Below are 12364 nucleotides of genomic sequence, written 5' to 3'. Positions count from 1 at the left end.
ATTACTAATCTATTCTCATATTCATAAAACTGTAGTGGTAAACTAAGTGATGGAGTTGTGAATGAGTCTAATCTCTACTATGTAAATGACTGAACTAAAAAGAAACTGGCGAGAAAGCACCACACAACCTAAATGCATAGCAGTTAGATGGTGCATCCTGTGATTTGTATATCTAACTCAATTTACAGTTTAGTATGGAAATCACATCACCTGAATGTGTTTAACAGAGGAATTGCTATACTTTGAACCCTACAATACAGTCTCTAAAAAAAGTGTGGTGAGTTGTTCTACCCCATGAAGGGCACTAAATGTATGAGTCTAAATGTGAACTTACTGATTGCCTTGAACATGGTGACAGAGCTGCATCTGTTATGAGGCACTTTGGTGTTAGTCAGCAGAGAGAACCATGGAAAGAAATGTGGTGACATTTTGTGTGGTATAGCTGGCTTCCTCTTTTGTAGGAATACAAAAGCCAAGCACAGAGCAACTGGGCTGATGTGCTACCAATGTTCTAGAGAGTATTATATCTTCATTTCTTTTCTAGACAGTTTATACCTTAATTTCTTTTCTAGACAGTTTTGTACATCTTTATACTTTTATACAATAAATATGTTTCTGGAGTATGACATGCTGATTTATAATCCTGAAGTACTCATAACAGGACTTAAAGTATGTCTCTTGAGGTTCACTTCCCCTATTTTGGACAAGGGTATTATCTTGTTAACCATGATTTTACCAACCATTTTCCATGAACATTACCCCCATGGTTGATGAAGAACCTCTGTAAAAAAAGCTTATTGAAAAACATAAGTTCAAAATGCTGTTTGTACATGGTAAGTCAGGTGAGGCACACAAAAATTCAACGTTTCACACCGCAAAACACAGATGGCAATGAGTAAGCAGATTTGACGGTTTGAGTACAAGGGGATATTTCTGAATGTTACAGAGCAGAAAAACATTTTTCTATTGCAGCAGGATAAATACAATTTTCATAGCCAGTGGGTATCAATGTTTACTTATTTACTTGCTTACTTACACACCTCCAACCCCAGAAATCCTTTCTATCTTTATAAGACTCACGACGCACTCAGGAAGCTGCCCATGTCCAATGGTCAGACCACAAGTCATGAAGATTTGTGATGTTTTCTGTGTATTGGAATTAAGTAGAAAGTGCTCAGTGTCTTCCTTATGGTAGCTACATTCATGGGCATGAAGGGTCTTGTAATGTTGTAGATATGGGCAATGTTCAAAGTGAAAGTAGGAGAAAGTGACTCATGTTTGTCTGAGGAGTGTGGTTTCTGATACATGTATATCGGATGGAGTTTAAAAGAGAGTTAGAAGGTCTCTTTTAAGTGTTTGTCAGGTAATTTCAATAAGTATGTGTTTTGTCATTGGTGCATTTGTTGGGGATGGGGGATTGTGAGGAGACATTACTGCACCAACAGGGAGGAGTAAGCTTTTCATATCTACTTGGAGGTTGATGGTTAGTTAAAGTGTGGTTTGGGTGGAAGGGTCCAATGCTGTTGCATAGAATTGGGTGCCTAGCATACTAAGGAAGATTTCTGTTTCTTGACTGTTTGTGGTTGCTAGGAGGCAATAACTGTTCTGAATGCAGGATTCTATGTGATCTGCAGCTCTGTTAGGTTTGCTTAAGAGGGTGGAAGACCAGGCAAGTGAAGCATAATTCAAAGTGGAGCTGATGAATTGCATAAAATGTTGAGGGATTCTTATTCTTGTCAAAATCTGGTGCCAGTTAGTGCTTTGAGGGCACTTAGTTTATGTGCTGCTTTTGTATCAAATGATTATTGGTCTGGTGAGTGAATTGTCTCGTGTGTGTTGTATGTGAAGCCTAAAATGGTGCTTTGTTCATTGGGATTGATTGTCAATTCAAGGTGAATGGAGGATGTGAGCTGGGTCCCCGGATGTCTGGGGTTAAAAGAGTGACTGAAGACGTCTGTGGAGATGCAGACATTTCTGTTCTAGGTCAACCACTGTCCCAACTGAGTAATGTAGTGCTGCATGTTTGTTATTGCTATTGTGGTGTTGTGACTGTGAGGTTGCCTGCAAATGAAAGGATCTTCACTTTAAGGTTTGCCGGAGGTAATGGGAGGTCATGTAAAAAGAGAATGAATGTTTAAGAAAGAACTGTTCCTTGAGGTGCTCCATTGTAGAGTTCTAGTGTTTTAGAGGTGAAGCCACTGAGTGACTGGCATGGCAGCTAGCTAAGAATTTAGCCAACAACACTTTGTCATTGTTCTGGATAGTGATGTCAAGTAATGTCTGTGTGAGGATATGTCGAAGGACATTGTCAAATGCTCTGTTGATGTTTACTGCCAATATTATTGTGTGGTAAAGAGGGTTAATCTATCAAGGATATGTTGTGTGTGCTCAGTGTGTAGTGCTAGCATTTGCTGTGTGGGTGAGGGTGGGATGTTTTATTTGATTCTGTTGTGAGTCATTTTTGCAAAGAGTTTGGATATGGTTGATAAAAGTGATACAGAACAGTAGAAGAAGGGGGAGTTTGGTGGTTTGGAGGGTTTCATGACTGATATTATGTTGGCAAATTTCCATATGTTTGGGATTTTCTTGTATGGCCAAGAGCAGTGCTTGAACTAAAAGTGGGCCATAGCACTTCACATAAAATTATCAGGGACTGTTGCAGGAGAGTTCCTTAATAGCATTACTTGTGTTGGCGAGAGTGAGAGGAGTGTTTTTTCTTAAAGATTGTCAGACCTCTGCTTGGTCCGACACAGGCCTTTGCCTGCTGGAGGCCCGTTCCCTAGTTTTTATTCATGGTCTTCTGAGATGCAGGCAACTTCTTCTGGAGATGGTACTGGGTGCACTATTTTCATCTGGGAGTGGGTATTCACCTATGGTCCAAAGCAAGTGTTCCATATGGTTCTCTCGAGTCTTTTGTGGTAGTGAGACTGCTGGTGGTACATCGTCTTCCTCACTGAAGTCAGGGACTCTTGCATGGACACTTTGTGTCACTTTGCAGTCCACCATGTAGTGTTCCAGGGGGGTGCATTGACGGCTCCTGACAGTAGATGCAGTCTCTGATGACACCAGGTGGGCAGTTGTGTCTGGATAGATATTGTGTAGGTTTTTCAAGACTTTTCTTTTTAGGGGTGAGGATCTTTTGTGGCTGATTTTTCTGTATTTTCTCATAAGTGTGTGTGTGTGTGTGTGTGTGTGTTCTTTGGGAGAAACAATTTGGTTGGACTGGGTTAGGACTGCTTCATAAGTCAGTGCACTAAAAATGAATTTTCTTTATTGTGAGTAAGAGTTGGTTGCTGTGGGCTTGTGATTGACTGTGTCAAGACTGGGATCCAATTTTCAGTTTCTCTTTCAGTGATTTGGTTAGTAATAGTGGTTAGATTTGTTCTCTAATTTCTACTGAAGGAGAATGGTTGTTTCTGTTTACTCGCATATATCCTAATTATGCAGGGTTACTTCATCAACATTTGAAAACATTATTTTCAGTCTAACAACACCATCTCAAAACACCTGTGTCCTTGCTGCGGTGTTTGTGGGGATGCTCCATCCTCATGCATTTTTTGATATCTGACTGTATTCTTTGCTTCCTCCCTATCTTCCTTTATTATATCTGATGAATACACCACTGAATTCCACTTATCTTAAAAGTGTCTTAGTTTGCCCAAGTACCTATCAGCAGATGACTTCAACTCAAAGGCAATCATAATAGGTTGCTCCCTTTGACATGATCAAAACAACCACTTTTTCTTTCTTTTATAACCACTTTTTCTTTCTTTTATAACCACTTTTCCTTTCTTTTATAACTGGAATTGCATTCGGCAATTCTATAGCCTTAGGTAATCTTTTGATGAGTATTTCTTATTCTTTTCCCCTTTCTTCTTTTTCTGGTGTATGAAAAGGAGTATGATCTTCAAAATGAAAAATAATCAATGACTTACTTCCATTAACCTCCTGTTTTGGTGGCACCAACATTTCAGCTTGCTCCTTCAGTGATGAAATGACAACATATGTGTCCATGAATTTCTCTAGAATTTCTCTTTTGGCTAACAAGCACTGGTCCTGTATGCTTTGTACATTTCTAAACCTTTCATCAACTAGGCTATAGACTTCCTTCAATGCTCCAATACTCTCTAGCTATGCATCTTCACAATTTCTTATGTACATCTTTTATTTGACATTGAGTGTATGTTCCTCTGTATCAATATTCATGTCTGTTGATCAGCTGCTGAAACTAGTCCTTCTCCACCTCCCTGCCCACTACTGTCAGGAGATTCTGTACGTGTTGAAGTCCTTCCCTCTTAATTAAAGTTGCTGAAATTACTCCTTCTGCACCTTCCTGCCTACTATCACCAACACATCCTGTATGTGCTTTTGCCTTTTCTTCTAAATGAATAGCCTCTACAACATACAGAAAAGAAACAGCAGTAGAAAAGAACCATCAGACCTAATGTGCTTTTAATGAATTCATCCTCTTTCCTCTGATTATGTATCTCCTGAACCCACTCCACTAACCTGAACATTTGTTCAAACCTAATGACTATATTTCTCAGATCCTCAAGTTTCTCTCTCAACACATGACACCCTTCATGATCCTTGAATTGATTCCTCATCTTTAATGTTTCCTCTGTGTTTAAACTTCTGTTATTGTTTTTTAACAATTTCCTAAAAACATTTCAACCATCTGTTCTCTGGAGGTCCCTCTTTCACCTCTCCCTCTAGTATCTTCCTTGTGGATCTTACTATAACTAACTAGTCTTCGTATATCCCCTTGTATGAGTCCATACCAAACTGTACTCTAACGTGAAACTAAGAACTTTAGTGCAGAACTTGGATTTGTTGTTGTTTGTTAAAAAGCTTTCATGTCTAATTTTTCTGCCTGCTTTAAGGTAAATTTTTCCTCTTTCTTTGCTCTGACAGTGCTAAAGGTCTTCAACTGATCCCCAAAAGTAATTCTAGTTACAGCAATGAAGCTTAAAAATAGCTTCTTTCAAGAGGATAATTAAAATCTTTATATGAAACTGACAATGTTGCCTTTTGGATATGATGAAACTTTACTCCTAGTCTAGTCAATTCATGTAAAGTGTAATTACACTTGTTCACCCCCTAATGTTAACCACTTGCTTTCTTAAAAACTGGATCTTCTTACAAAAACAATTCAGGGGAGTGAAAGGGTTAAAGGAAATCAATGAGTGGCTTGGACTACACAAAACTTAGAATCTAAAAAAACCCAAATTTATTTATTTATTTTGCATTGTCGCTGTCTCCTGCGTTAGCGAGGTAACACAAGGAAACAGACAAAAGAATGGCCCAACCCACCCACATACACATGTATATATATACACGTCCACACACGCAAATATACATACCTATACATCTAAATGTATACATATATATATACACACACACAGACATATACATATATACACATGTACATAATTCATACTGTCTGCCTTTATTCATTCCCATCGCCACCTCGCCACATATGTAATAACAACACCCTCCCCCCTCATGTGTGTGAGGTAGCGCTAGGAAAAACAACAAAGGCCACATTCGTTCACACTCAGTCTCTAGCTGTCATGTAATAATGCACCGAAACCACAGCTCCCTTTCCACATCCAGGCCCCACACAACTTTCCATAGTTTATTCCCAGACGCTTCATATGCCCTGGTCCAATCCACTGACAGCACGTTGACCCCGGTATACCACATCGTTCCAATTCACTCTATTCCTTGCACGCCTTTCACCCTCCTGCATGTTCAGGCCCCGATCACTCAAAATCTTTTTCACTCCATCTTTCCACCTCCAGTTTGGTCTCCCACTTCTCCCTGTTCCCTCCACCTCTGGCACATATATCCTCTTGGTCAATCTTTCCTCACTCATTCTCTCCATGTGACCAAACCATTTCAAACACCCTCTTCTGCTCTCTCAACCACACTCTTTTTATTTCCACACATCTCTCTTATCCTTACATTACTTACTCGATCAAACCACCTCACACCACATATTGTCCTCAAACATCTCATTTCCAGCACATCCACCCTCCTGCGCACAACTCTATCCATAGCCCATGCCCCGCAACCATACAACATTGTTGGAACCACAATTCCTTCAAACATACCCATTTTTGCTTTCCGAGATAATGTTCTCGACTTCCAAACATTCTTCAAGGCTCCCAGGATTTTTGCCCCCTCCCCCACCCTATGATTCACTTCCACTTCCATGGTTCCATCCACTGCCAGATCCACTCCCAGATATCTAAAACACTTTACTTCCTCCAGTTTTTCTCCATTCAAATTTACCTCCCAATTGACTTGACCCTCAACCCTACTGTACCTAATAACCTTGCTCTTATTCACATTTACTCTCAGCTTTCTTCTTTCACACACTTTACCAAACTCAGTCACCAGCTTCTGCAGTTTCTCACATGAATCAGCCACTAGTGCTGTATTATCAGCTAAAAACAACTGACTCACTTCCCAAGCTCTCTCATCCACAACAGACTGCATACTTGCCCCTCTTTCCAAAACTCTTGCATTCACCTCCCTAACAACCCCATCCATAAACAAATTAAACAACCATTGAGACATCACGCACCCCTGCCGCAAACTTACATTCACTGAGAACCAATCACTTTCCTCTCTTCCTACACACAGACATGCCTTACATCCTCGATAAAAACTTTTCACTGCTTCTAACAACTTGCCTCCCACACCATATATTCTTAATACCTTCCACAGAGCATCTCTATCAACTTTGTCATATGCCTTCTCCAGAGCCATAAATGCTACATACATATCCATTTGCTTTTCTAAGTATTTCTCACATACATTCTTCAAAGCAAACACCTGATACACACATCCTCTACCGCTTCTGAAACCACACTGCTCTTCCCCAATCTGATGCTCTGTACATGCCTTCACCCTCTCAATCAATACCCTCCCATATAATCTACCAGGAATACTCAACAAACTTATACCTCTGTAATTTGAGCACTCACTCTTATCCCCTTTGCCTTTGTACAATGGCACTATGCAAGCCTTCCGCCAATCCTCAGGCACCTCACCATGAATCATATATATATCAAATAACCTGACCAACCAGTCAACAATACAGTCACCCCCTTTTCTAATATATTCCACTGCAATACCATCCAAATCCGCTGCCTTGCCGGCTTTCATCTTCCGCAAAGCTTTTACTACCTCTTCTCTGTTTACCAAATCATTTTCCCTAACCCTCTCACTTAACATACCACCTCGACCAAAACACCCTATATCTGCCACTCTATCATCAAACACATTCAACAAACCTTCAAAATACCCACTCCATCTCCTTCTCACATCACCACTACTTGTTATCACCTCCCCATTAGCCCCCTTCGCTGAAGTTCCCATTTGCTCCCTTGTCTTACACACTTTATTTACCTACTTCCAAAACATCTTTTTATTCTCCCTAAAATTTAATGATACTCTCTCACCCCAACTCTCATTTGCCCTCTTTTTCACCTCTTGCACCGTTCTCTTGACCTCCTGCCTCTTTCTTTTATACATCTCCCACTCATTTGCATTTTTTCCCTGCAAAAATTGTCCAAATGCCTCTCTTCTCTTTTACTAATAATCTTACTTCTTCATCCCACCACTCACTACCCTTTCTAATCTGTCCACCTCCCACACTTCTCATACCACAAGCATCTTTTGCAAAAACAACTAATGGACAGAAAGTGCATAATAATCATCAGATTTAATATTATCTCCTCACCAATTTGCATGTTAAGTATGATGAAAAGTATTGAGAAAACAACATGGGAAATTGCAACTCAAATATTCATGAACTATTACATCTATTGTATGAAACAGAACACAAGATACAAATACATGAATAAAGTCATTGAGCTACCACATTCAAATTTTCCCTCAGAAACTTCTAATTCTACAAACCATCTATAAGCATCTCAAAAATGAAATCTCAGTATATTTCTTGAAGATCCTGTCCATACTATGAAGGCCTTGAGGAAAAAAAGAAACATCAACTATTACCTAAAAAGATATTAAAAATATGATGCAAAAACAGAAATCACAAATTACCTGATTCATATGGACAGGTTCCTTGGCCAAAAGGGAGGCAAGCATTTTGTTTCTTTCTGAAAGTTTTGAAGAACTCTGGTTGTTTGGACTAACTCCTGACCCTCCATGTCCTATACCCCCTCCAGTACTGTTCCCAAGGGGGGTTGGAGGGCCATGAGGGGTTGCTGGTCCACCATGTGGAGTGGAAGAGCCACCATGTGGAGTTGAAGGACCTCCATGTGGTGTTGATGGGCCACCATGAGGTGTGGGAGGACCTCCATGTTGGGCTGGTGCAGGACTCATGGAGTTTGCAGGTGGTGACAGGCCCAACAAACCTTCAAATGCACCTACACCGATCATCTGCTGCAAAATTATAATACCATACATATAGTTATAATGACATGGAAAATTAATGTTTTCTCTTTAACTCAAACAGTCTCTGCCACCTTCATGCTGTACCAACAACAACAGATGAATAATTGTCTCATTTGGTAACATCCACTTTCAAGCTGTTTTGTATAACTTATCGAGAGCAAAGCCCTTCATCCAACCCAAGCCTCAGAGACTAGTACAAGATTCATTATTTCATATGCCCTAGTTATGCCCATGAATGGCATGCAACCCCCAGCCATCCCATCTACCATATTCCTCCAATTCTTTATATCCAATGTCTTGCCTTTTACTGTCTTGAAAGTTCATACCCTGATATCCCTAAGCTTCTTTTACTACATCCCTCCATCTCCTCCTCAGTCTCCCTCTTGCCCTTGCTTCCTCCACCATATTTGACACATAAATCCATATATTTTTTGTTATTCTTTCCATATGAATCAACCATTTCAGCATGCACTAAACCTCTTAATCAAATTAGAATGATAATGTCATTTCTCAGAAGATCAACCCCCTTCTATACCAATACTACCTGCCTGGGTATCAGGGGAATTAGTAACAGCTGCACAATTGGCAAGCACTTCACTGCTTGTGAAGTTGCACTCCTCTGACATAAGAGGCTGTATTTTCTTTTGACTCAACCACACATGGACTCCTGGCATAAAACTTTACAATACTTAACTCATACAACATATTCTTTGTAACTAAATTTCCTTTCAATGAGCACTATATGCTGGCCCTGCCTTTTGGCAAAATGGTAGAAGCAATAGATAGAGGTAGGTAGACACATAAGACAAGGGCATTAGGTAAAAGTAGTAGGTACGAACATTTAGGTGTGAGGATTAGGTAGAAGTCATACAATGAAACATTAAGTAGTAGTCGGTAGGAACATTTGGTAGGAGCCTTCAGAAACACTGCACTTAAGTTTTCCTCAGCCAGTGGCCTGTTAAGGGAGAGGCTCTAAAAGGCTATGAAACAGCACTGGAGTTCACCAGTTATGAAGAATCTTTTGCTGTGGCCACCCCTTGAGAAAGTTCCCAAAGGGAACGGGTATCATCGGTAGATACAGATAGATCAACCATTATCACTCCACATTTAATCAAGCATCCCACTTCTATGGGAACCAAACTATTGTTAACTTTTGCATTATGAACCAAAGACTTTCCCCCCCCCACAACAACACTGTCTGAACTAATATCATATATACTCATGTAACTGGTGATCTCAAGTAACTCTTGACACATAACATTCAACCTCAATTTTTCATAAGCCCATGATGCTGGAGTGACTTGAGAGGGATGCTTATTAATATGGCAATAAAAAAAACATTTTAAACTGAAAGCAAATTATATAAATGGAAATGGTTACATACACTTTGAAATTTTCAGGGCCATATCCAAGTGGTGGCACGTATCAGTGAGAGTAACTCACCTAGGAGAGTATGATCCATTCTTATGAAAAAGCACCTTCACATACATTAAACAATGTCTATAAAATGTAAGGATATGTTTCCTGACATGAAAAGCTGCATAAGAACTTGAAAAATGATTGGGAAAAACAGATACCCAGGAAACATCAGCAACACTGGTGTACTGATGCATTGGGATATAGCACGACTAGTTACAACAATTCTGATATACCATGAGAACCTGAATTATTCCCTCTTTTTTTGCTATAAAACAAGCCATCACGATACCATGCAAGCCCAACTGACCTTGCTGTGTTGATGCTGTCCATGATAGTATTCACTCATTACTGATTATCATTTATTGCTTGTATAATTCTAAATTTGTGTCCATTTCTACCTGTCACCAAGCTTAAGCATTCACTAAGTTCCTCTACTATAAGTGAACCTGCCAAAAGGGTAAGGAAAGCCTTTAACTTATATAAATTTCATGTACAAAAAGAATGTATTATCGACATTGGGGTTGAACTATTATGTAGGAATACAACACTTCCCGGGGAAGAGAATATCCTATCTAGCAAATGAAAAATTCATACATCTGTAATCACTATGTCACACTATTCACATAACTGTTGCTTAACTTGGATCCTGTAATAGCACATGAAATTTTCTTATTTCATGTTTGAAACATATCACTTATATTTTGACATGCGATAAGCTCCCCAGTTTTGCTGACTGTATGCAGTCCAGCCTCCGCCCATCTCAATTACTTCCCGCAAATGTTCAGAAACAGAAACTACGTGCCTGAACACCAGTTCAGTCTTCCTCCTCAGAATTTCCCACTCCCTCTTGGTGTGCAGTACCAGTTGATCCGATGTTCATTCCTATACTGGCTCCCACACATTTAACAACATTTGCCATATGTTCTCAAGAGATTTGAGATCACTTGCTTTGCTTGGCCACTTGAGGAGTTCAACATTACTCTGAACTTGGAACCAGCGTCTGATGATAGTGGCCATTTGTATGGGGCAGTTGCCCAGCATAAAGATGATCCTTTCCAGATAGAGAAGAGTGCAGGTCAGCACCGAACAAAGCATGACTTCTTCAGCAAGTATTTCTATATATATTGTCAGCAGTTAAACGTTCCTTGATGTCAACCAGTTCACCTACCCCATGCAGGTAGGTCCAACCCGACATATCAACAGTGATGTGACTGCTCCTGGCCACCTCAATGTTGTAGCACACATAACTGGTTCAAAAAACAATTTTTCTTTTTGATATTGATTATTCTGTTATTCAGTGTATATCTATGATACCAAGAAAGAAAAACTAATAAACCGATGGACAATAAGTAGGAGAGATTCTTTTACTGGAATTCACTGCATGTTATAACAGTAACTTGTCCTGTAGCCTCCAGAGATGAAGAGACAGGTAGGAATAAGTATTGTAAAGATAAAGAATGTAATATCTTTACAAAGCAAACTAATCTTATTCATAACCATAGGCACAGTGTGGCGATAGAAAACGTGATTGATAATGAAATATCCTAATGAACATAATCAAAGGAATAAATGAATAATTGTGAAACCTAGTAGTATTTTGTAGTTTCGGCAATATATATCCTGCTAATATAGTCTTATCTTTCATTATTTCTATTCCAGCAATGATCTTTCCCAGGTGATGATGAGCAAAAAGACTTTTCATTGCTCCAAATGACATGCGCCCAGAAGTTCAATCCCTCGTCTGCGTACTATTGGGTTGGGCAGAGCAAAGTCATTATTCTCTGGGCCCCTCACTGAGCTTTTCTTTGATAGTAGGCATCCAATGGTGTATGCTAAACTCGTTTAGCCTCTTCCTCACTGTCCTTAGAGTAACACTGAGTCTTAACTGTTCCATTTAGAGCTTCATCCTGAGCTGGTGTAGTTTCTCTGGGGCGCTCTGACTTTTGCCGATCATTGAGATGCTTCTCATCATCCCCTCTCCTTAACCACTTATACAATGCAGCGTAGGATATCCCTAGCTCCCGCGATATTTCTGATGGTGTTAGGCCAGAGTCTCTCATGATGCATCCATGTTGAGCAATCTTCGTTGAGTTCATTTTGACAGTTGGTGATGAGGTGAGTGGAGCGAATGTTGGCAGACCATATACCGAAGTTCACACATTACCCAGGTTTCGAATATCATATGCTTCGAAACATTAAACAAGATAAGTGGTTGGATCCAAACCCTGGATGGATGTCACTGACTCCACAAATACATTCAACAGTGTAGTGCCTTAAATATGAGTCAGAATACCTAACATAACTAATCAATAGTGAATAACAGATATTATACTATATTATAACAGATATCATACAAAGTATATGCATATATATAATTCACATCTAATACACAGAGTATTCATATACAGAACCCTCCCAATATACGACTACATGGCATGACAGAGACTGTGACACGTCAACCAATCACACACTATGACACAAATGTTCCCACTTTATTCATGACTTTTCACTA

The 12364-nt window shown here is 39.6% G+C and overlaps 1 protein-coding gene across 24 annotated transcripts in view; it reads right to left on the bottom strand.

The window, feature by feature from the left end:
* The window catches only part of LOC139753727 (uncharacterized), a 1039260-nt gene that overhangs the window by 389169 nt on the left and 637727 nt on the right, over positions 1-12364 (bottom strand). For all 24 annotated transcript variants that reach the window (XM_071670490.1, XM_071670488.1, XM_071670497.1 and 21 more), the window contains one exon: positions 8080-8421. In XM_071670490.1, coding sequence (XP_071526591.1) covers positions 8080-8421 — 342 coding nt within the window. The remainder of the gene's footprint in view (positions 1-8079; positions 8422-12364) is intronic.

Source organism: Panulirus ornatus, chromosome 15 (assembly GCF_036320965.1).
Source record: "Panulirus ornatus isolate Po-2019 chromosome 15, ASM3632096v1, whole genome shotgun sequence".
NCBI lineage: Eukaryota > Metazoa > Arthropoda > Malacostraca > Decapoda > Palinuridae > Panulirus > Panulirus ornatus.
This window is presented reverse-complemented; position numbering and strand designations above follow the sequence as displayed.